A 21,279-nucleotide genomic window follows, 5' to 3' on the forward strand; every position below is an offset into this window, starting at 1 on the left:
TTCTTAAATAGAAGAAGTTTGGAACCACCAAGACTCTTCCTAGAGCTGGCCGCCCAGCCAAACTGAGCAATCGGGGGAGAAGGGTCTTGGTCAGGGAGGTGACCAACTACACGAAAGTCACTCTGACAGAGCTCCAGAGTTCCTCTGTGGAGATGGGAGAACCTTACAGAAGGACAACCATTTCTGCAGCACTCCACCAATCAGGTCTTTATGGTAGAGTGACTAGATGGAGGCCACTCCTCAGTAAAAGCCACGACAGCCTGCTTGGAGTTTGCCAAATGGCACCTAAAAACTCTCAGACCAATAAAAACAAGATTCTTTGGCCTGATGAAAACAAAATGTAACACTTTGGCCTGAATGCCAAGCGTCACGTCTGGAGGAAACCTGGCACCATCCCTACGGTGAAGCATGGTGGTGGCAGCATCATGCTGTGGGGAAGTTTTTCAGCGGCAGGGACTGTGAGACTAGTCAGGATCGAGGGAAAGATGAACGGAGCAAAGTACAGATGAAAACCTTCATGAAAACCTGCTCCAGAGTGCTTTGGACCTCAGACTGGGGCAAAGGTTCACCTTCCAACAGGACAACGACCCTAAGCACACAGCCAAGACAACGCAGCAGTGGCTTCGGGACAAGTCTCTGAATGTCCTTCAGTGGCCCAGCCAGAGCCCAGACTTGAACCCAATCGAACATCTCTGGAGAGACCTGAAAATAGCTGTGCCGCGCCGCTCAACATCCAACCTGATAGAACTTGAGAGGATCTGCAGAGAAGAATGAGAGAAACTCTCCAAATACAGGTGCGCCAAGCTTGTAGCGTCATACCCAAGAAGACTCGAGGCTGTAATCGCTGCCAAAGGTGCTTCAACAAAGTACTGAGTAAAGGATCTGAATACTTATGTAAATGTGATATTTTCGTTTTATATTTTTAATACATTTGCAAATATTTCTTAAAACCTGTTTTTGCTTTGTCATTATGGGGTATTGTGTGTAGATTGAAAAAGTCAAGGGGTCTGAATACTTTCCGAATGCACTGTATATCCTCTCTCACTTTCCACTATAGCCAATGAAACTTCAGATACCCTATTAAAAAAAGACGCATATTCAGATAGTTCCTTACTTGGTAATGATTATATACAGCTGTGTTTCTATAACTTCTGACTTTTCTTTTATAGAAAAAAAAGTATAAACCTCAATGTACAGTAGTCTTTTATTTTCTCATTTGAGCAGTTTACATATTGTCTGGTCACTGGGGTGAGGTGAATAGCATTGAACAATGCTAAGAAGGGAGGAGTTTGTCTTCATAAAAGAAGAAGAATGATCATTATGTATTCTTTTGGCAATACTGTTAACATGTATGACTGTGGGTTTTCTTATAATTATGTATTCAGGATTATTTTCTGGGATTTTCCAGAGGTATCCAGTTTGTTGTGTTCTGATCTTGAACATATATGTACATAAAACTATTACTTACTGAAATGACTGATGTTTGGTTTTACTTTAATTATCTTTGGATGTATGTATATTTCTATATATACACTACCGGTCGAAAGTTTTAGAACATCTACTCATTCAAGGGTTTTTCTTTATTTTACTATTTTCTACATTGTAGAATAATAGTGAAGACATCAACACTGTGAAATAACACACATGGAATCATGTAGTAACCAAAAAAGTGATAAAACAAATCAAAATATGTTTTAGATTCTTCAAAGTAACCACCTTTTGCTTTGATGACAGCTTTGCACACTCTTGGCATTCTCTCAACTAACTTCATGAGGAATGCTTTTCCAACAGTCTTTAAGGAGTTCCCACATATGCTGAGCACTTGTTGGCTGCTTTTCCTTCACAATGCGGTCCAACTCATCCCAAATCATCTCAATTGGGTTGAGGTCGGGTGATTGTGTACGCCAGGTCATCTGATGCAGCACTCCATCACTCCTTGGTCAGAGAGCCCTTACACAGCCTGGAAGTGTGTTTTGGGTCATTGTCCTGTTGAAAAACAAATGATAGTCCCACTAAGCGCAAACCAGATAGGATAGTCTATCGCTGCAGAATGCTGTGGTAGCCATGCTGATTAAGTGTGCCTTGAATTCTAAATAAATCACACTGTCACCAGTAAAGCACCCCCACACATCACACCTCCTCCATGCTTCACAGTGGGAACCACACATGCGGAGATCATTCGTTCACTTACTGTGTCTCACAAAGACACGGTGGTTGGAACCAAAAATCTCAAATTTGGACTTATCAGACCAAAGGACAGATTTCCACCGGTCAAATGTCCATTGCTCGTGTTTCTTGGCCCAAGCAAATCTCTTATTTGTGTACTTTAGCAGTGGTTTCTTTGCAGCAATTCGACCATGAAGGCCTGATTCACGCAGTCTCCTCTGAACAGTTGATGTTGAGATGTGTCTGTTACTTGACCTCTGTGAAGCATTTATTTTGGCTACAATCTGAGGTGCAGTTAACTCTAATGAACTTATCCTATGCAGCAGAGGTAACTCTGGGTTTTCCTTTCCTGTGGTGGTCCTCATGAGAGCCAGTTTCATCATAGCGCTTGATGGTTTTTGTGACTGCACTTGAAGAAACTTTCAAAGTTCTTGAAATTTTCTGGATTGACTGACCTTCATGTCTTAAAGTAATAATGGACTGTGGTTTCTCTTTGCTTATTTGAGCTGTTCTTTCCATAATATGGAGTTGGTCTTTTGCCAAATAGGGCTGTATTCTATATACCACCCCAACCTTGTCACAACACAACCGATTGGCTCAAATGCATTAAGGAAAGAAATTCCACAAATTAACATTTAACAAGGCACACCTGTTAATTGAAACGCATTCCAGGTGACTACCTCATGAAGCTGGTTGAGAGAATGCCAAGCATGCAAACCTGTCATCAAGGCAAAGGGTGGCTACTTTGAAGAATATCAAATATATTTTGATTTGTTTAACACTTTTTTGGTTACTAGATGATTCCATATGTGTTATTTCATAGTGTTGATGTCTTCACTATTATTCTACAATGTAGAAAATAGTAAAAATAAGGAATAACCCTTGAATGAGTAGGTGTGTCCAAACTTTTGACTGGTACTGTATATATATCCAACTGCAATTATAAACTGACATACAGCTTATCATTCACAAGAAACTGGGATGTAAACACAATGCATAGGAGAGTAATATTATGATACTAACAGTGATGTGAAATATAGGGAACGGTGTTAAGAGACAAGCAGTTTGTCCCCAGACCCAACACACACAGCACTGTCATGTCAAATGTGTAAATAATCTAAGGAATGTGCGTGTAGTCTACATTTCATACTAACTAAGCACTATTATTTATTTGCTCTCGACTGTCATATCAAAGTTAATTGTTTTTCAAACACCATGGCTGCGTTTACACAGGCAGCCCAATTCTGATATTTATTTTCAGTAATTGGTATTTTGACCAATCAGATATGGAAAAGATCTGATGTGATTGGTCAAATGACCAGTCAAAAGACCAATTACTGGAAAAGAGATCAGAATTGGGCTGTCTGTGTAAACGCAGCCCATGTGACATCAAGCGGCTTCCCTTGAGCCAAGGTGGAACTCAGAAGTTGCTAGGATTTACATATAGTTTCAAACGTGAATTGAATGATAATTTAATACATAATGGTTAAAATGTCATACATCACTGAAGAGCAATAAACAATTCATTAATTCTGCATAACAAAGCATGTTTCCCATTTGAAATGTAAGGTATAATGATTTTTACTTCATTTGATATCAAATAAATATCCTATATCATAAATTACTGTATACAACTTTCATGTCAAAAGAGGAAACAACCTAGTATTCCAAATGTCTATACAAGGTGGCATAACTTTGAATGAAATGTAAGACTTTGAAATTGAATATAAAAGGTTAATAGGTGAGAAACCAGTCTCTATGATGTGTTCAGTGATAAAAAACAATGAGGCCACTCAATTATTTAACTAGTAACTTATCCACTTAACCAAAGAGCACAATGTAATCAGTCAAATATGCCATTAATATCAGTAACAGGAAAAAGTTAAATATTTTAAAAAATCATTTTGGGAGTGTGAGTAAATTCAAAACAATTAAAATGTCAAGGAGTATCTTTCAGTTCTCTGTTGTAGCAGCGATTAAACTGATGATGCTTGTGCATACCCTAACAAACACATGCATCTCCTGAAAGTCCATTCAAACGTGAGATAAAATAAAATACATGGTTTAACGCTGACAATGGAGTAATAGGAAAACAAAACAATAAGGACTGTAGAAAAGAAGAAAACAAATCCCATGTTCACTTCCCCTTAAATTATATCTAATATCCTACCATGTTAAAGGAATGACAATAATCAAGAAACATATGAAGGTGAGTAAAATTACAAAGATAAAGTGGAAAACCCTCACAAAAGCACATTGGATGTAAGACAGGTTTTAGGTGAAGAATCAGGATGCTCAACCCTCAAAGGAACAAAGAAATGTAGCCTACGCGCTCAGGCAGGTGCCACGACACTCTTTTCCACATTCTTATTGGCCACTCTACTACATGGGACATCAGAACACTTGAAATTTGCTAGACCTGAAAAGATATTTAATATCTCTCTCAAAACCTTTCCTTCAACTGTGCGTTAGAATATCCAATTATCATTTGCGTTTATTCAAAAGTACATTCGTGTTTCAAACAAAAGGACAGACAGTACAAACAAAAGAAGAGGCAAGCTGCATAATAGCTACTGTGCCTAATAGAAAGTGCTAGAGCATTAATACATCAAAAGTTTTGGTAAGGACACAAATGGAGTAATTTACTGGCACATCACAATCATGCGTCATAGGTGAACAAAGCCCAACCATCACATACATTTAACTCCTCCATCTCTGTCACATGGCTACAGAGATGAAGTTGCAGTGCTACCAACATGTGGGAACGGTGTGTGTCAGTTGGGGGTGGGTATCGTTGTAAGCGGTTCCTATGAAGACACTAGAAGACAGAGAAGAGAGAGCCAAGAGCCAATCCAGTCGCAGCTCCAGCAAGCATGCTGAGAGCCACGTCTCCTCCATCGTCACGTTGACGCTCGTGAACAATAACCTGATTCATCCCTTGGGGATTCCTCATAGGATATGCTCCTACAAATCATGGTGGGAAACATTAACTGCAGTTAGAATGGTGGAAAAAAGCTATATTGCAAAATAGTAACTGAAAGATTACATCCATTAAAAGAACAAAGGAACATTTAATTAAATGTGATTATCAACGTAACTTTGACATTCCTTCGGGAGCATGCAAACGAAAAAAAAGTGTGAATTCACCCTGTGCGTACCTTGGTATTGATAGGGGTATGCAACAGCATAGGGCTGCCCATCAGCTGAGTAAATGATCTGTGTGCCATGGACAGGAGGAGCTGGGGCATACCCTCCATAAGCGTCTGGAACATAAACCTGTTGGAAAGGCAGAAATCACTTGTGTCACTATTGGGGAGACTACCACTACTGCCCTGGTATCTAGAGAACTGATGCAAGCCATATACATTTATCCAAAACCACAATATATAGCATAAACACCATGTTACAGTGCCTTCAGAAAGTTCACACCCCTTTACTTTTTTCCATATTTGGTTGTGTTACAGCTTGAAGGTAAAATTGATTACATGTAGATTTGTTGTCACGGGCCAACACACAATACCCCATAATGTCAAAGTGGAATTATGTTTTATTTTTTATAAATGAAAAACATGTGAAAAGCTGAAACGTCTCAAGACAATAAGTATTCAACCCCTTTGTTATGGCAATTTGCTTAACAAGTCACATAATAAGTTGCATGGACTCACTGTGTGCAATAGTGTTTAACATGATTTTTGAATGACTACCTCATCTCTGTACCCAACACATACAGATAATTGTAAGGTCCTTCAGTTGAGCAGTGAATTTCAAACACAGATTCAACCACAAAGACCAGGGACGTTTTCCAATGTCTCAAAGAAGGGCACCTATTGGTAGATGGGCTTTAAAAAAAAAAATACAAGTACATTTTCTTTTTTTAAAGGCAGACATTGAATAACCCTTTGATAGTGAAGTTATTAATTACACTTTGGATGTTGTCTCAATACACCCAGTCACTACAAAGATACAGGCGTCCTTCCTAACTTAGTTGCCGGAGAGGAAGAACGCGCTCAGGATTTCACCATGAGGCCAATGGTGATTTTAAAAAACAGTTATAGTTTAATGGCTGTGATTGGAGAAAACTGAAGATGGATCAACAACATTATAGTTACTCCACAATACTAACCTAACTGACAAGAGTGAAAAGAAGGAAGCCTGCACAGAATAAAAAATACTCAAAAACATGCATCATGTTTGCAACAAGGCACTAACTAAAGTAATACTGCAAAAAAAAAATGTGGCAAAGCAATGAACTATTAGTTCTGAATACAAAGTGTTATGTTTTGGGCAAATCCAATACAACACTGAGTATCGCTCTATATTTTCAAGCATAGTGTTGACTGCATCATGTTATGGGTATGCATGTAATTGTTAAGGACTGGGGTGTTTTTTTTATTTTTATTAAAAAAAAAGAAATAGAGCTAAACACAAGCAAAATCCTGGAAAAAAATCTGGTTCAGTCTGCCTTCTACCAGACACTGGGAGATGAATTCACCTTTCAGCAAGACAATACCCTAAAACACACGGCCAAATCTTCACCGGACTTGCTTACAAAGAAGGCAGTCAATGTTCCTGAGTGGCCGAGTTACAGTTTGACTTAAATCTACTAGAAAATCTATGGCAAGACCTGAAATTGGTTGTCTAGCAACCAATTTGGTAGAGCTTGAATAATTTTTAAAGAATAAATGGGCAAATGTTGCACAATCCAGGTGTGGAAACCTCAGACTTACCCAGAAAGACTCATGGCTATAATCGCTGCCAAAGGTGCTTCTACAAAGTATTGACTTGGGTGTGAATACTTATGAGATATTTCTGTATTTTATTTTCAATAAATATGCAAAAATGTCTAAAAACCAACTGTTCACTGTCATTAAGGGGTATTGCGTGTAGATTGAATTCAGGCTGTAACACAACAAAATATGGAGTAAGTAAAGCGGTATTAATACTTTCTGAAGGCACTAGACTGCTCAAAGCATATTTACAAACGTAAAGTCTAGGCAGCAGGCTCACATACGTACCGGAGGTGGAGGACCATATTCAGAATATGGAGGAGGGGCAGAAGCAACAATTTGCTGCGCAAAGCCAATCTGAGGAGGTGCGACCACCTAAAAATATAGAGATATACACATACACACAGTACCAGTCAAATGTTTACACACACCTACTCAAAAATAAATATCAGAATTGGGCTGGCCGTGTAAACGCAGCCATGGTGTTTGAAAAACAATTAACTTTGATATGACAGTCGAGAGCAAATAAATAATAGTGCTTAGTATGAAATGTAGACTACTTTACACACACATTCTATAGATTATTTACACATTTGGCATGACAGTGCTGTGTGTGTTGGGTCTGGGGACAAACCGCTTGTCTCTTAACACCATTCCCTATATTTCACATCACTGTTAGTATCACAATATTACTCTCCTATGCATTGTGTTCACATCCCAGTTTCTTGTGAATAATAAGCTATATGTTAGTTTATAATTGCAGTTGGATAGATATACAGTACCAGTCAAAAGTTTGAACACACCAACTCATTCAAGGGTTTTTCTTTATTTTTTACATTGTAGAATAATAGTGAAAACATCAAAACTATGAAATAACACACATGGAATCATGTAGTTTTTGCTTGTTCTTATCTGTAATTAAATATATTATTAAACTGCATTGTTGGTTAGGGGCTTGTAAGTAAGCATTTCACTGTAAGGTCTACACCTGTTGTAGTCGGCGCATGTGACTAATAAAATTTGATTTGATTTAGTAACCAAAAAAAGTATTAAATCAAAATACGTTTTATATTTGAGATTCTTCAAAGAGCTTTGCACTCTTGACATTCTCTCAACCAGCTTCACCTGGAATGCTTATCCAACAGTCTTTAAGGAGTTCCCACATATGCTGAGCACTCTTCTTATTTGTGTACTTTAGTAGTGGTTTCTTTGCAGCAATTCGACCATGAAGGCCTGATTCACGCAGTCTCCTATGAACAGTTGATGTTGAGATGTGTCTGTTACTTGACCTCTGTGAAGCATTTATTTGGGCTTCAATCTGAGGTGCAGTTAACTAATGAAATTATGCTCTGCAGCAGAGGTAACTATGGATCTTCCTTTCCTGTGGCGGTCCTCGTGAGAGCCAGTTTCATCATCTCCCGGGTGGCGCAGTGGTCTAGGGCACTGCATCGCAGTGCTAGCTGCGCCACCAGAGTCTCTGGGTTCGCGCCCAGGCTGGGCTGGGTTCGCGCCCAGGCTCTGTCGCAGCCGGCCGCAACCGGGAGATCCGTGGGGCGACGCACAATTGGCATAGCGTCGTCCGGGTTAGGGAGGGTTTGGCCGGTAGGGAGGGTTTGGCCGGTAGGGATATCCTTGTCTCAGTATGTAAAAATGTAATAAAATGTATGCACTCTACTGTAAGTCGCTCTGGATAAGAGCGTCTGCTCTTGGCCGGTAGGGATATCCTTGTCTCAGTATGTAAAAATGTAATAAAATGTATGCGCTCTACTGTAAGTCGCTCTGGATAAGAGCGACTGCTAAATGACTAAAATGTAAATGTAAATCATAGCGCTTGATGGTTTTTGCGACTGCACTTGAAGAAACTTCAAGTTCTTAAAATGTTCCTGATTGACTGACTTTCATGTGTTACAAGTAATGATGGACTGTCGATTCTCTTTGCTTATTTGAGCTGTTCTTGCCATAATATGGAATTGGTCTTTTACCAAATAGGGCAATCTTCTGTATACCACCCCTACCCTGTCACAACAACTGATTGGCTCAAGCGCATTAAGGAAAGAAATTCCACAAATTAACTTTTAACAAGGCACACCTGTTAATTGAAACACATTCCAGGTGACAACCTCATGAAGCTGGTTGAGAAAATGCCAAGAGTTTGAAAACCTGTCAAGGCAAAGGGTGGCTACTTTGAAGATGATCAAATATAAAATATATTTTGATTGGTTTAAAACTTCTTAGGGCTGCAATCCCAGTAACGGGATCGATATGACAACAGCCAGTGAAAGTGCAGGGCGCCAAATTCAAAAAACACAAATCTCATAATTAAAATTCCTCAGACATACATGTGTCTTATACCATTTTAAAGGTAATCATGTTGTTAATCCCACCAAAGCGTCCAATTTCAAATATGCTTTTCAGCGAAAGCACCACAAACGATTATGTTAGGTCACACCAAACCACAATAAGCACAGCCATTTTTCCAGCCAAAGATAGGAGTAAAAAAAAAAAGCATAAATAGAGATAAAATTAATCACTAACCTTTGATGATCTTCATCAGATGACACTCATAGGACTTCATGTTACACAATACATGTATGTTCTGTTTGATAAAGTTCATATTTATATAAAAAAAATCGGAGTTTACATTGGCGCATTACATTCACTAGTTCCAAAAACATCCAGTAATTTTGCATAACCACAACATTTCAATAGAAATACTCATCATAAATGTAGATGATAATACAAGTTATACACATGGAATTATAGATATACCTCTCCTTAATGCAACCTCTGTGTCAGATTTCAAAAAAACTTTACGGAAAAAGCAAACCATGCAATAATCTGAGACGGCGCTCAGAACAATAGTCAAATTAGCCGCCATGTTGGAGTCAACAGAAATCAGAACTTACATGATAAATGTTTCCTTACCTTTGATGATCTTCATCAGAATGCACACCCAGGAATCCCAGGTCCATAATAAATGCTTGATTTGTTCGATAATGTCTGTTATTTATGTCCAATTAGATACTTTTGTTAGCGCGTTTGGTAAACAATTCCAAAGTCACGAAGCGCGTTCCCTAAAAGCTGACGAAATGTCCAAAAGTTCAGTAACAGTCAGTAGAAACATGTCAAACGATGTATTGAAACAATCTTTAGAATGTTGTTAACATAAATCTTGAATAACGTTCCAACCGGAGAATTACATTGACTTCTGATGAGCGATGGAACAGAGCTCCCTCTTATGTGAACGCGCATGGTGAAAGCATGGTCAGGTCATGGCAGACTTGACTAATTCCTCTTCCTTCTACAGACTGTTGACATCTAGTGGAAGCCGTAGGAAGTGAAAACTCATTCATATCTCGCTGTGATTTCAATGGGATCTTGGTTGAAAATCGACCAGCCTAATAATTTCCACTTCCTGTTTGGATTTTTTCTCAGGTTTTTGCCTGCCATATGAGTTCTGTTATACTCACAGACATAATTCAAACAGTTTTAGAAACTTCCGAGTGTTTTCTATCCAATACTAATATGCATATATTAGCAACTATGACTGAGGAGTAGGCCGTTTACTCTGGGCACCTTTCATCCAAGCTACTCAATACTGCCCCTGCAGCCACAAGTTAACACTTTTTTGGTTACTACATTATTCCATGTGTTACTTCATAGTTTTGATGTCTTCGCTACTATTCTACAACGTAAAAAATAGGAAAAATAAAGAAAAACCCTGGAATGAGTAGGTCTGTCCAAACTTTTGACTGATACTCTATATTAAGACCTGAGCTATAATACTGTCCATAAGTAGACTAGGATATGCAGGCAGAGGGTCTTTGCAGACCAGCAGAAACTCACAGAGCTGATTCTGGCATCCTGGAGAGCCATGGTCCATGCCCTGAAACAACAATGGGAAAACAAGAATAAACTTGAGTTTTCAGCAGGCTAACCCATATACACACAACTAATCACAGTCATATTGATTACAATGGGAGAGATGTCTTACAGTGCATCATCTGCACTGTCTCCACAAATGCTGATAACCCGTCCATCTCTGCAGACTATCTGGAGTAGGGCATCTCGACTTCTGCCCTCTGGAGGGTTTAGATCTGTGGACAGTGAAAAGGTGGATGTAACTGTTGGTTGATGGGTTGGTGTGGATACATTTTTGTCATTAAGTAGACGCTCTTATGCAGGGTGACTTACAGTTAGAGCATTCATCTTAAGTTTGCTGGGGGGGGGGGGGGGGGTCCTATTGCGAGTTGAGAGGATTGGATAGAAAAGTATAGCAGATGTAGGTAGTCAAGTACCTTGACATGCAGTTGCACTGCGAATGTTAATGCAGTCCACTCTCATGTGGATCTCATCCTCCATATCTCGCCGGTGCTGGTCATCATAGAAAACCAGCCGCCCATCAGACCACAGATCAAACCAGTTCCTCTTCCACCGCCGCAGAATAGTGCCTGTATCATTTCATTATATTTAAATACTCTTAGCACTTGTGCAAACACAGGTCTAAGCCCCAAAGAGCAATGAGCCCATGGTGGTATGGAAAAACTACATGACGAAATTCTGTGAAGTGTCAGGAAGAAAACTATAGAAAACATTTCTGCAACGAAAACTAGCAGTTCTATTGAACATGTTCAGAAAACAGGGAGGAACCTACATGAATATGTCCAATAGAAACGCCAGTTTTCGTTACAAAACGTTTGGAGTAATGATTACACTCCAGGTTTGTGACAGACTTGTGTACTGCACTAGTGACAGTGTACAGCTAACGTTAGCTACAGCTCCACTCACTCTGCCGATGGAGGAAGCCACTTTTCACAATCGACATCGTTAGGTTACTCTGAAAATAAGCAATTATAAACATTTGGAAACACCAACAAAAAATGCTTACTGGATATAGCGAAATCTATTTAGCTATCATATCTAATAGCTAGTTTAGCTAAACCATCGTAACACTCACTGCCTACACTAGTGCCTGGTATGCTAACTAACGTTAGCTGACCGAATCTATTTACGTTGGCATTTGACCCTTTGGTAAACTATGCTTTGAAGCTTATTCGGACCATATTACTGTCGATTATAATATGACTAGCTACACATGCCATATCTGTAATTAAATTACCTCTTGTGGAACGTCCTTTTCAAAGCCCTGAGAGGACAAAAGTTAACTGTCTTGTTTTGAATGACATCATCAATATCAGCTGACTGGTCCTTAATTAGAATGCTGGGAATTGAAGCCACGATAAACAATCATATTATTCGTTCCCTGTAATGTTACAATAATAAGTCGTGATTGTCTTTACTTTTAAAATATAAAGGAGCCAAACCCTAAAGTTATCCAATCATAAGGATATGATCAAATCTGTATCTTTTGAGCCAAAGAAAATCTAGGATGTCATGAATTATGAATGTCTGTAGCTAATGTTCAGCTAATGAATGCTGTGTTCATAACCAAGTGGGGAAGGTGGTATTTAACACATGACAGGGAAAAATCCACTTAAAAGGCCCTCCAACTCTTAATTACTAGTGGGGAAATAATCAATAGGTGACGTTGCGTGCTTGTTCGAAATGGGAAACTGAGAAGTCAGACATCCGACATGATTGTGTTCAAGTGTTTTTGAAGTTGAAACAATTCTTATATCAGTAAGATTTTAGTTTGATAAGTTAGCCAACATTGCTAATAATATAGTTAGCTAGCTTGCTTAACTACATGCTCCGGAATTTCGGTGACTACTTAGTATTTTTTAAACTCCCGCTTTGGGATGGATGTGTTAATGTGTAGTTCATACATGCAGAATTACTGTTTTAATACAATTAGCCACAAAATCCTAGTTTGAAAGCGACTCCTTTTTTGGAAGCTGTGCTCCGCCATTTCCCCTACATTTTCCTACACGTGAGCCAGCCCCCTAGCAATTTGAGTTCTAGGCAATGAGCTTCAGTCCCTCGCCATTTGAGTAACAGCTAGCAAGATGCACACAGAGCAGATCGATTGAGCAATGACTTGGTGCACATAAACTCAGCAAAAAAAAAAGAAACGTCCTCTCAGTGCGTTTATTTTCAGCAAACTTAACATGTGTAAATATTTGTATGAATATAACAAGATTCAACAACTGAGATATAAATTGAACAAGTTCCACAGACATGTGACTAACAGAAATGGAATAATGTGTCCCTGAACAAAGGGGGGGTGAGGTCAAAATCAAAAGTAACAGTCAGTATCTGGTGTGGCCACCAGCTGCATTAAGTATTGCAGTGCATCTCCTCCTCATGGACTGCACCAGATTTGCCAGTTCTTGATGTGAGATGTTACCCCATTCTTCCACCAAAGCACCTGCAAGTTCCCGGACATTTCTGGGGGGAATGGCCCTAGCCCTCACCCTCCGATCCAACGGGTCCCAGATGTGCTCAATGGGATTGAGATCCGGGCTCTTCGCTGGCCATGGCAGAACACTGACATTCCTGTCTTGCAGGAAATCTTGCACAGAACGAGCAGTATGGCTTCTGGCATTGTCATGCTGGAGGGTCATGTCAGGATGAGCCTGCAAGAAGGGTACCACGTGAAGGAGGTGGATGTTTTCCCTGTAACGCACAGCATTGAGATTGCCTGCAATGACAACAAGCTCAGTCCGATGATGCTGTGACACACCGCCCCAGACCTTGACAGACCCTCCACCTCCAAATCGATCCCGCTCCAGAGTACAGGCCTCGGTGTAACGCTCATTCCTTCGACAATAAACACGAATCCGACCATCACCCCTGGTGAGACAAAACCACGACTCGTCAGTGAAGAGCACTTTTTGCCAGTCCTGTCTGGTCCAGCGACGGTGGGTTTGTGCCCATGGGCGACGTTGTTGCCGGTGATGTCTGGTGAGGACCTGCCTTACAACAGGCCTACAAGTCCTCAGTCCAGCCTCTCTCAGCCTATTGCGGATAGTCTGAGCACTGATGGAGGGATTGTACGTTCCTGGTGTAACTCGGGCAGTTGTTGTTGCCATCCTGTACCTGTCCCGCAGGTGTGATGTTCGGATGTAACGATCCTGTGCAGGTGATGTTACACGTGGTCTGCCACTGCGAGGACGATCAGCTGTCCATCCTGTCTCCCTGTAGCGCTGTCTTAGGCATCTCACAGTACGGACGTTGCAATTTATTGCCCTGGCCACATCTTCAGTCCTCATGCCTCCTTGCAGCATGCCTAAGGCACGTTCACGCAGATGAGCATTGACCCTGGACATCTTTCTTTTGGTGTTTTTCAGAGTCAGTAGAAAGGCCTCTTTAGTGTCCTAAGTTTTCATAACTGTGACCTTAATTGCCTACCATCTGTAAGCTGTTAGTGTCTTAATGACCGTTCCACAGGTTCATGTTCATTAATTGTGTATGGTTCATTGAACAAGCATGGGTAACAGTGTTAAAATCCTTTACAATGAAGATCTGTGAAGTTATTTGGATTTTTACAAATTATATTTGAAAGACAGGGTCCTGAAAAAGGGACTTTTCTTTTTTTGCTGATTTTATGTGATGTAGCAAGGTTTGGAACCTAAGTTATTTTCCAACCGTTTAGTTCTGAACAAAACCATTATTTATTTATTTTGTTCCGACCAGCAAAATAAAGTTCTGAACCGGTTCCAACCAAAAAAAGTAGCGGTTTATATCGTTTTCTTTCTAATATTTTTTAAACCTCTAAAAAATAATTTTAAATAAAAAAAAAACATTTAACTCGACATTGAATTACTTTACCAATCAGTGCAGCTAGAACAGTTTGCTGGGGAGTGGGTACTCGATTTAATCTGCATAGATAAGTAATTAAGAGCAAATTCTATTTTGCTGTAACAGAATGGTTTAATTGTAATGAAAGACAAACACTATGCTGCCAGTCACGTAGGGCGCGAGATGCAACTGAAATTGAGGGTGAGGATAGAGGAAGCTCGACTTGAAGTGCTGGGCATCTTGTTATGACATGCATTACTAGAAATAGGCCCACAGAATTAAATTTACGGAGGATCGGTTTTTATGAAGGAATTTTGAATGTCTTTGAATTTCCTAGTTGGGCTAACAAGCATGTTGTGTGCAGAGCAGCACTATAATTACAAACACGTCTTACCTTTTTGTAGTTAATAAATCTGATGTGAAACTTGATAACTGTAGTATTCCTTAACTAGCATTGAAAAAGTAAATCCATTCTTCTCTAATTAAACATCTCTCCCTAATTTTGGAATTACACTTGTAACGTCATCAGTAGACTAAATCAAATCAAAATAAAATTTATTTATATAGCCCTTCGTACATCAGCTGATATCTCAAAGTGCTGTACAGAAACCCAGCCTAAAACCCCAAACAGCAAGCAATGCAGGTGTAGAAGCACGGTGGCTAGGAAAAACTCCATAGAAAGGCCAAAACCTAGGAAGAAACCTAGAGAGGAACCAGGCTATGAGGGGTGGGCAGTCCTCTTCTGGCTGTGCCGGGTGGAGATTATAACAGAACATGGCCAAGATGTTCAAATGTTCATAAATGACCAGCATGGTCAAATAATAATAATCACAGTAGTTGTCGAGGGTGCGGCAAGTCAGCACCTCAGGAGTAAATGTCAGTTGGCTTTTCATAGCCGATCATTAAGAGTATCTCTACCGCTCCTGCGGTCTCTAGAGAGTTGAAAACAGCAGGTCTGGGACAGGTAGCATGTCCGGTGAACAGGTCAGGGTTCCATAGCCGCAGGCAGAACAGTTGAAACTGGAGCAGCAGCACGGCCAGGTGGACTGGGGACAGCAAGGAGTCATCATGCCAGGTCGTCCTGCGGCATGGTCCTAGGGCTCAGGTCCTCCAAGAGAGAGAAAGAAAGAGAGAATTAGAGAGAGCATACTTAAATTCACACAGGACACCGGATAAGACAGGAGAAGTACTCCAGATATAACAAACTGACCCTAGCCCCCCGACACATAAACTACTGCAGCATAAATACTGGAGGCTGAGACAGGAGGGGTCAGGAGATACTGTGGCCCCATCCGATGATACCACCGGACAGGGCCAAACAGGAAGAATATAACCCCACCCACTTTGCCAAAGCACAGCCCCCACACCACTAGAGGGATATCTTCAACCACCAACTTACCATCCTGAGACAAGGCCGAGTATAGCCCACAAAGATCTCCGCCACGGCACAACCCAAGGGGGAGCGCCAACCCAGACAGGAAGATCACGTCAGTGACTCAACCCCCTCAAGTGATGCACCCCTCAAGTGATGCACCCCTCCTAGGGACGGCATGAAAGAGCACCAGTAAGCCAGTGACTCAGCCCCTGTAATAGGGTTAGAGGCAGAGAATCCCAGTGGAGAGAGGGGAACCGGCCAGGCAGAGACAGCAAGGGCGGTTCGTTGCTCCAGAGCCTTTCCGTTCACCTTCACACTCCTGGGCCAGACTACATTCAATCATATGACCCACTGAAGAGATAAGTCTTCAGTAAAGACTTAAAGGTTGAGACCGAGTCTACGTCTCTCACATGGGTAGGCAGACCATTCCATAAAAATTGAGATCTATAGGAGAAAGCCCTGCCTCCAGCTGTTTGCTTAGAAATTGTAGGGACAATTAGGAGGCCTGCGTCTTGTGACCGTAGCGTACGTGTAGGTATGTATGGCAGGACCAACTCGGAAAGATAGGTAGGAGCAAGCCCATGTAACGCTTTGTAGGTTAACAGTAAAACCTTGAAATCAGCCCTTGCCTTAACAGGAAGCCAGTGTAAGGAAGCTAGCACTGGAGTAATATGATAAAAAATGTTGGTTCTAGTCAGGATTCTAGCAGCCGTATTTAGCACTAACTGAAGTTTATTTAGTGCTTTATCCGGGTAGCCGGAAAGTAGAGCATTGCAGTAGTCTAACCTAGAAGTAACAAAAGCATGGATTAATTTTTCTGCATCATTTTTGGACAGAAAATGTCTGATTTTTGCAATGTTACGTAGATGGAAAAAAGCTGTCCTTGAAACAGTCTTGATATATTCGTCAAAAGAGAGATCAGGGTCCAGAGTAGCGCCGAGGTCCTTCACAGTTTTATTTGAGACGACTTTACAACCATCAAGATTAATTGTCAGATTCAACAGAAGATCTCTTTGTTTTTTGGGACCTAGAACAAGCATCTCTGTTTTGTCCGAGTTTAAAAGTAGAAAGTTTGCAGCCATCCACTTCCTTATGTCTGAAACACAGGCTTCTAGCGAGGGCAATTTTGGGGCTTCACCATGTTTCATTGAAATGTACAGCTGTGTGTCATCCGCATAGCAGTGAAAGTTAACATTATGTTTTCGAATGACATCCCCAAGAGGTAAAATATATAGTGAAAACAATAGTGGTCCTAAAACGGAACCTTGAACACCGAAATGTACAGTTGATTTGTCAGAGGACAAACCATTCACAGAGACAAACTGATATCTTTCCGACAGATAAGATCTAAACCAGGCCAGAACTTGTCCGTGTAGACCAATTTGGGTTTCCAATCTCTCCAGAAGAATGTGGTGATCGATGGTATCAAAGGCAGCACTAAGGTCTAGTAGCACGAGGACAGATGCAGAGCCTCGGTCTGACGCCATTAAAAGGTCATTTACCACCTTCACAAGTGCAGTCTCAGTGCTATGATGGGGTATAAAACCAGACTGAAGCATTTCGTATACATTGTTTGTCTTCAGGAAGGCAGTGAGTTGCTGCGCAACAGCTTTTTCTAAAATTTTTGAGAGGAATGGAAGATTCAATATAGGCCGATAGTTTTTTAAATATTTTCTGGGTCAAGGTTTGGCTTTTTCAAGAGAGGCTTTATTACTGCCACTTTTAGTGAGTTTGGTACACATCCGGTGGATAGAGAGCCGTTTATTATGTTCAACATAGGAGGACCAAGCACATGAAGCAGCTCTTTAAGTAGTTTAGTTGGAATAGGGTCCAGTATGCAGCTTGAAGGTTTAGAGGCCATGATTATTTTCATCATTGTGTCAAGAGATATAGTACTAAAACACTTAAGTGTCTCTCTTGATCCTAGGTCCTGGCAGAGTTGTGCAGACTCAGGACAGCTGAGCTTTGGAGGAATACGCAGATTTAAAGAGGAGTCCGTAATTTGCATTCTAATGATCATGATCTTTTCCTCAAAGAAGTAAATGTATTACTGCTGAAGTGAAAGCCATCCTCACTTGGGGAATGCTGCTTTTTAGTTAGCTTTGACTACAGTAACGTATGCTTCAGATGGGAGGCGCAGGCCTATACATCAGGGATTGTAACATGTTCAAGGAACAGAACAGAAAACCAGAAAATAACTATTTTTTTAGAGGAACAGAACCGAGAACGAAAGTGATTTATACGAACCTGTTAAAAACGCTATTTTACGTTCCGGGATTTTTTTCTCCCAGTCTCACAAAAAAACGCAACATAGCACCTATGCAAAGCCCTCACTGTCACTCAGAAACTTATTCCAGTGTCTGCCTGCCTGCCAGCTGAAATCAGTGTTGCCAACTACTCAGTAAGGAAAGTAGCTGTTGGCTGTCCTAAAAGTCGCTAGAAGTCGCTAAATGACGTCATCGCCTAATTTGCATAATTGGCCATGTGCATGTAATTGTGATGGACGCTGAGTAAAAAACACCCTAAATATGTTTAGAACTACAAATTAACTTTCTTCTGTCGATTCTTGTTTTTTTTGTATGTCACAATTCCAACCCTCCTCCTTTATCCGGGCTTGGGACCGGCAAAAGTGACCCAAAAGAGACACTCTGGCGGAGTTACTTCGTTTTTTATTTTTGAGTTTAGTTTTCTTAATTTGGTTTGGTTTTTAACCTTATGGTCCACTTAGGAGCCTACAACAAGTCACAGTAAAACATGAATATTTTTAACCATAATTTTTTTTACATTTTTATGTATACAATCTACATTAACAATCTAAATGGACCAAAAAGAGACAATAGAAAAAACTGTCAATGGCAATGTGAGAAAATTATGTTAACTAGTCTGGCCCTAATTCAGGTTAATTGTTTTTTTCCCCAGACCCCCCTCCACACACACACAGGCTGTGCTGGCTCACAGAAAGAGTGGGTCATCGTCATTTTGGTCAAGGCTCTCTGTGGCAGGTTCAGCAACTGAGGGAGCTGACTTAAATGAGTAAACAGCTGATGTGCCAAAAAGCTGCAAAACATTATCAGGCAGCTGGTGCAAGCCTCACCAGACAGCTTCAGTACATATCGAATGTACAGGATGGAGTTAAGGGTCTGCAAGGACATCCGATTTCTAAGTTTGCTTTTTACCACACTCATCTGGCTGAATACTCTCTCGGCTTCAGCATTCGAGTGTGGCAAGGACAACACAGACACAGCAGCCATGGCAAGTTCTTGAAACGGGTTGATATCAGCTGCATCCCTGAACTTCCAAATCTCACTCCAGAAGCCCAGTGTGTTTTTGTCTCATTCCATTTACTAAGATGGATGGCATGCCATTGCTGGACAATCTTGTCTATCTCTGCAGGGGAGTAGCCAAGGAGCTTGGCTATTTTTTCTATTTCTCCAGGGCTCTTATTGTGCTTTAGAGTTTCCTCCACATTGAAAACTGACATGTACTGCAATGCTTCGATGTTGTCAGGTAGTCTCACCCTCAACTCATTAGTGAGGGAGATGGTGAAGGCTACACACCGCTTTCGGACATTGTTTTCATCCTCAGGCGCAAGGTGGAGCTCAGCTGCCTTTGACTCAAAAAGGTAACCAAGGTACGGTTTGGGACTGATGTATCCATGTATTGGCCCTTTGAGTACATCAACATTTGCCAGTGGATTCAGCACCCTGCTGCTCACAGACTTGATCAGGCTAACCAAGCTGTCAAGTAGCTTAAGAGGATTTACTTGCTCTCCCTCAAAAGCCTTGATGGCCAACTGTACCTCACCCAGCACTGACTTCAAAAAAGTCAGATACAATATGTTTTGAGGATCACTGTACATGGAGTATAAAACCTCAGCCATGTAGCAGTGTTCACTGAACTTGGTGACTGCGAAATGCAGCCTAAGCTCCTCCCACTGATCCAAAATGCGTGAAACCGCGGGTTCAATGGAGAGCCAACGTGTGGCACACACCTTGGTTATCTGTAAAGGTTTCTCCCCACAGTTGATGGTCTCATATATGGCCTTGTAGGCCTCCTTGTGCTTTGGAGACACTGAAAACCAGTTATAAGTCTCTCGTACCAAGTACTCCACACTACGGGGGATGGTGTCATTGGAAGCATGACTTATAGCAAGCTGCAGAGAGTGGCACACACAGCGAATAAGAACCAGATATTCGAGGCCATACTCCTCCTTCAGAACTTTATGGACCCCATTGTTAATCCCATCATAACAGAGATATTGTCAGTCCCTATCCCCAGGAGTTTCTCTTTTTTAAGACAACACCTTTCAAGGAAAGCCACAACAGCACACGGGCTATAGATTTGGCATCTCCTCCCTCCAACTCAACAAGCCCCAGAAAGGTTGGTACAATTGTCTGCTTGGTGTCACTAAAGTACCTTATCACAACCCCCAGGTACTTAGAAACACTTACATCCGTGGACTCATCGAGGAGGAGGCTGAAACGCTGGTCACCCACATCTGCGACCAACTTTTTCAGAAAGTATGGTGCTAGAACACCATTAATCATTTCTGTGCACTTTGTCCTGTGCATTTTGGAAGTGGGTAGCAGCATTGGAGTCTGAGAAAGCAGCTCTACATGCTTCTCCAATGTGATCACATTCCAGCATGGAACAGTGTTCAGCGATAGCTAATGCCATGGTGGCCTCAGCCTTTTTTGCAGAGTAAATTTTTTAAACCATAAATGGCTTTTATTTAAGCTCATGAAACATGGGACCAACACTTTACATGTTGCGTTTATATTTCAGTATAGTTAAGGATACTATAGTTATCATGTTTCACATTGGATTCATTTACTACAAGAAGGTAAGACGTGTTTTTATTTCAATTCTGGTGCTAGCTCTGGTCTAGCTCTCAAAATCTAGGCGGCATTATGTGTAATGTAATGGAACTGAGTCATGATCAAGGGCTAGCTCTGGTCCAACGTTTGTTAAGCCAACTCTCTGAAGTTCCACGTCATTCAAAGGTCCTTTATAAAAGCCGCACTTCCGTAGATATAAATCTGTGGGCCTAATTCAGATAATGCATGTCATAACTTTCGACTCTGTCAATCACCGCATTCTTATCGTCAGACTCATTAGCCTTGGCTTCTCAAATGACTGCCTCGCCTGGTTCACCAAATACTTCCCAGATAGAGTTCAGTGTGTCAAATCGGAGGGCCTGTTGTCCGGACCTCTGCCAGTCTCTATGGGGGTGCCACAGGGTTCAATTCTCAGGCTGACTCTTTTCTCTGTATATATCAATGATGTCGCTCTTGCTGCTGGTGATTCTCT

The 21,279-nt window shown here is 41.0% G+C and overlaps 1 protein-coding gene across 2 annotated transcripts; it reads right to left on the bottom strand.

Moving 5' to 3' along the window:
• Positions 1 to 3,622: 3,622 nt before the first annotated feature.
• On the bottom strand, positions 3,623 to 12,168 carry plekhb2 (pleckstrin homology domain containing, family B (evectins) member 2). 2 transcript variants are annotated; one of them, XM_071405979.1, is made up of 8 exons: positions 12,013 to 12,168; positions 11,682 to 11,730; positions 11,192 to 11,344; positions 10,888 to 10,990; positions 10,740 to 10,779; positions 7,182 to 7,268; positions 5,325 to 5,442; positions 3,623 to 5,130 (listed from the first exon to the last, which is right to left on the bottom strand). In XM_071405979.1, the coding sequence occupies exons 2-8, from the start codon at positions 11,716 to 11,718 to the stop codon at positions 4,985 to 4,987; spliced, it is 684 nt and encodes a 227-aa protein (XP_071262080.1). In that variant the 5' UTR covers positions 11,719 to 11,730; positions 12,013 to 12,168; the 3' UTR covers positions 3,623 to 4,984. The 2 variants fall into 2 exon arrangements, with proteins under 2 accessions (XP_071262080.1, XP_071262081.1); XM_071405980.1 differs by lacking the exon at positions 11,682 to 11,730 and having other exon boundaries at positions 12,013 to 12,150.
• Positions 12,169 to 21,279: the final 9,111 nt, after the last annotated feature.

The sequence above is a fragment of the Salvelinus alpinus genome, chromosome 6, assembly GCF_045679555.1.
Source record: "Salvelinus alpinus chromosome 6, SLU_Salpinus.1, whole genome shotgun sequence".
Taxonomy (NCBI): domain Eukaryota; kingdom Metazoa; phylum Chordata; class Actinopteri; order Salmoniformes; family Salmonidae; genus Salvelinus; species Salvelinus alpinus.

Excerpts from the sequence above, each read along its gene's own strand:
- plekhb2 (XM_071405979.1), bottom strand. The coding sequence starts at position 11,718 with ATGTCGATTGTGAAAAGTGGCTTCCTCCATCGGCAGA. Across the intron at positions 11,345-11,681 it reads TGGCTTCCTCCATCGGCAGA|GCACTATTCTGCGGCGGTGG; the intron begins GTGAGTGGAGCT and ends GAAATGATACAG. Across the intron at positions 10,780-10,887 it reads GACAGTGCAGATGATGCACT|GGCATGGACCATGGCTCTCC; the intron begins GTAAGACATCTC and ends TTGTTGTTTCAG.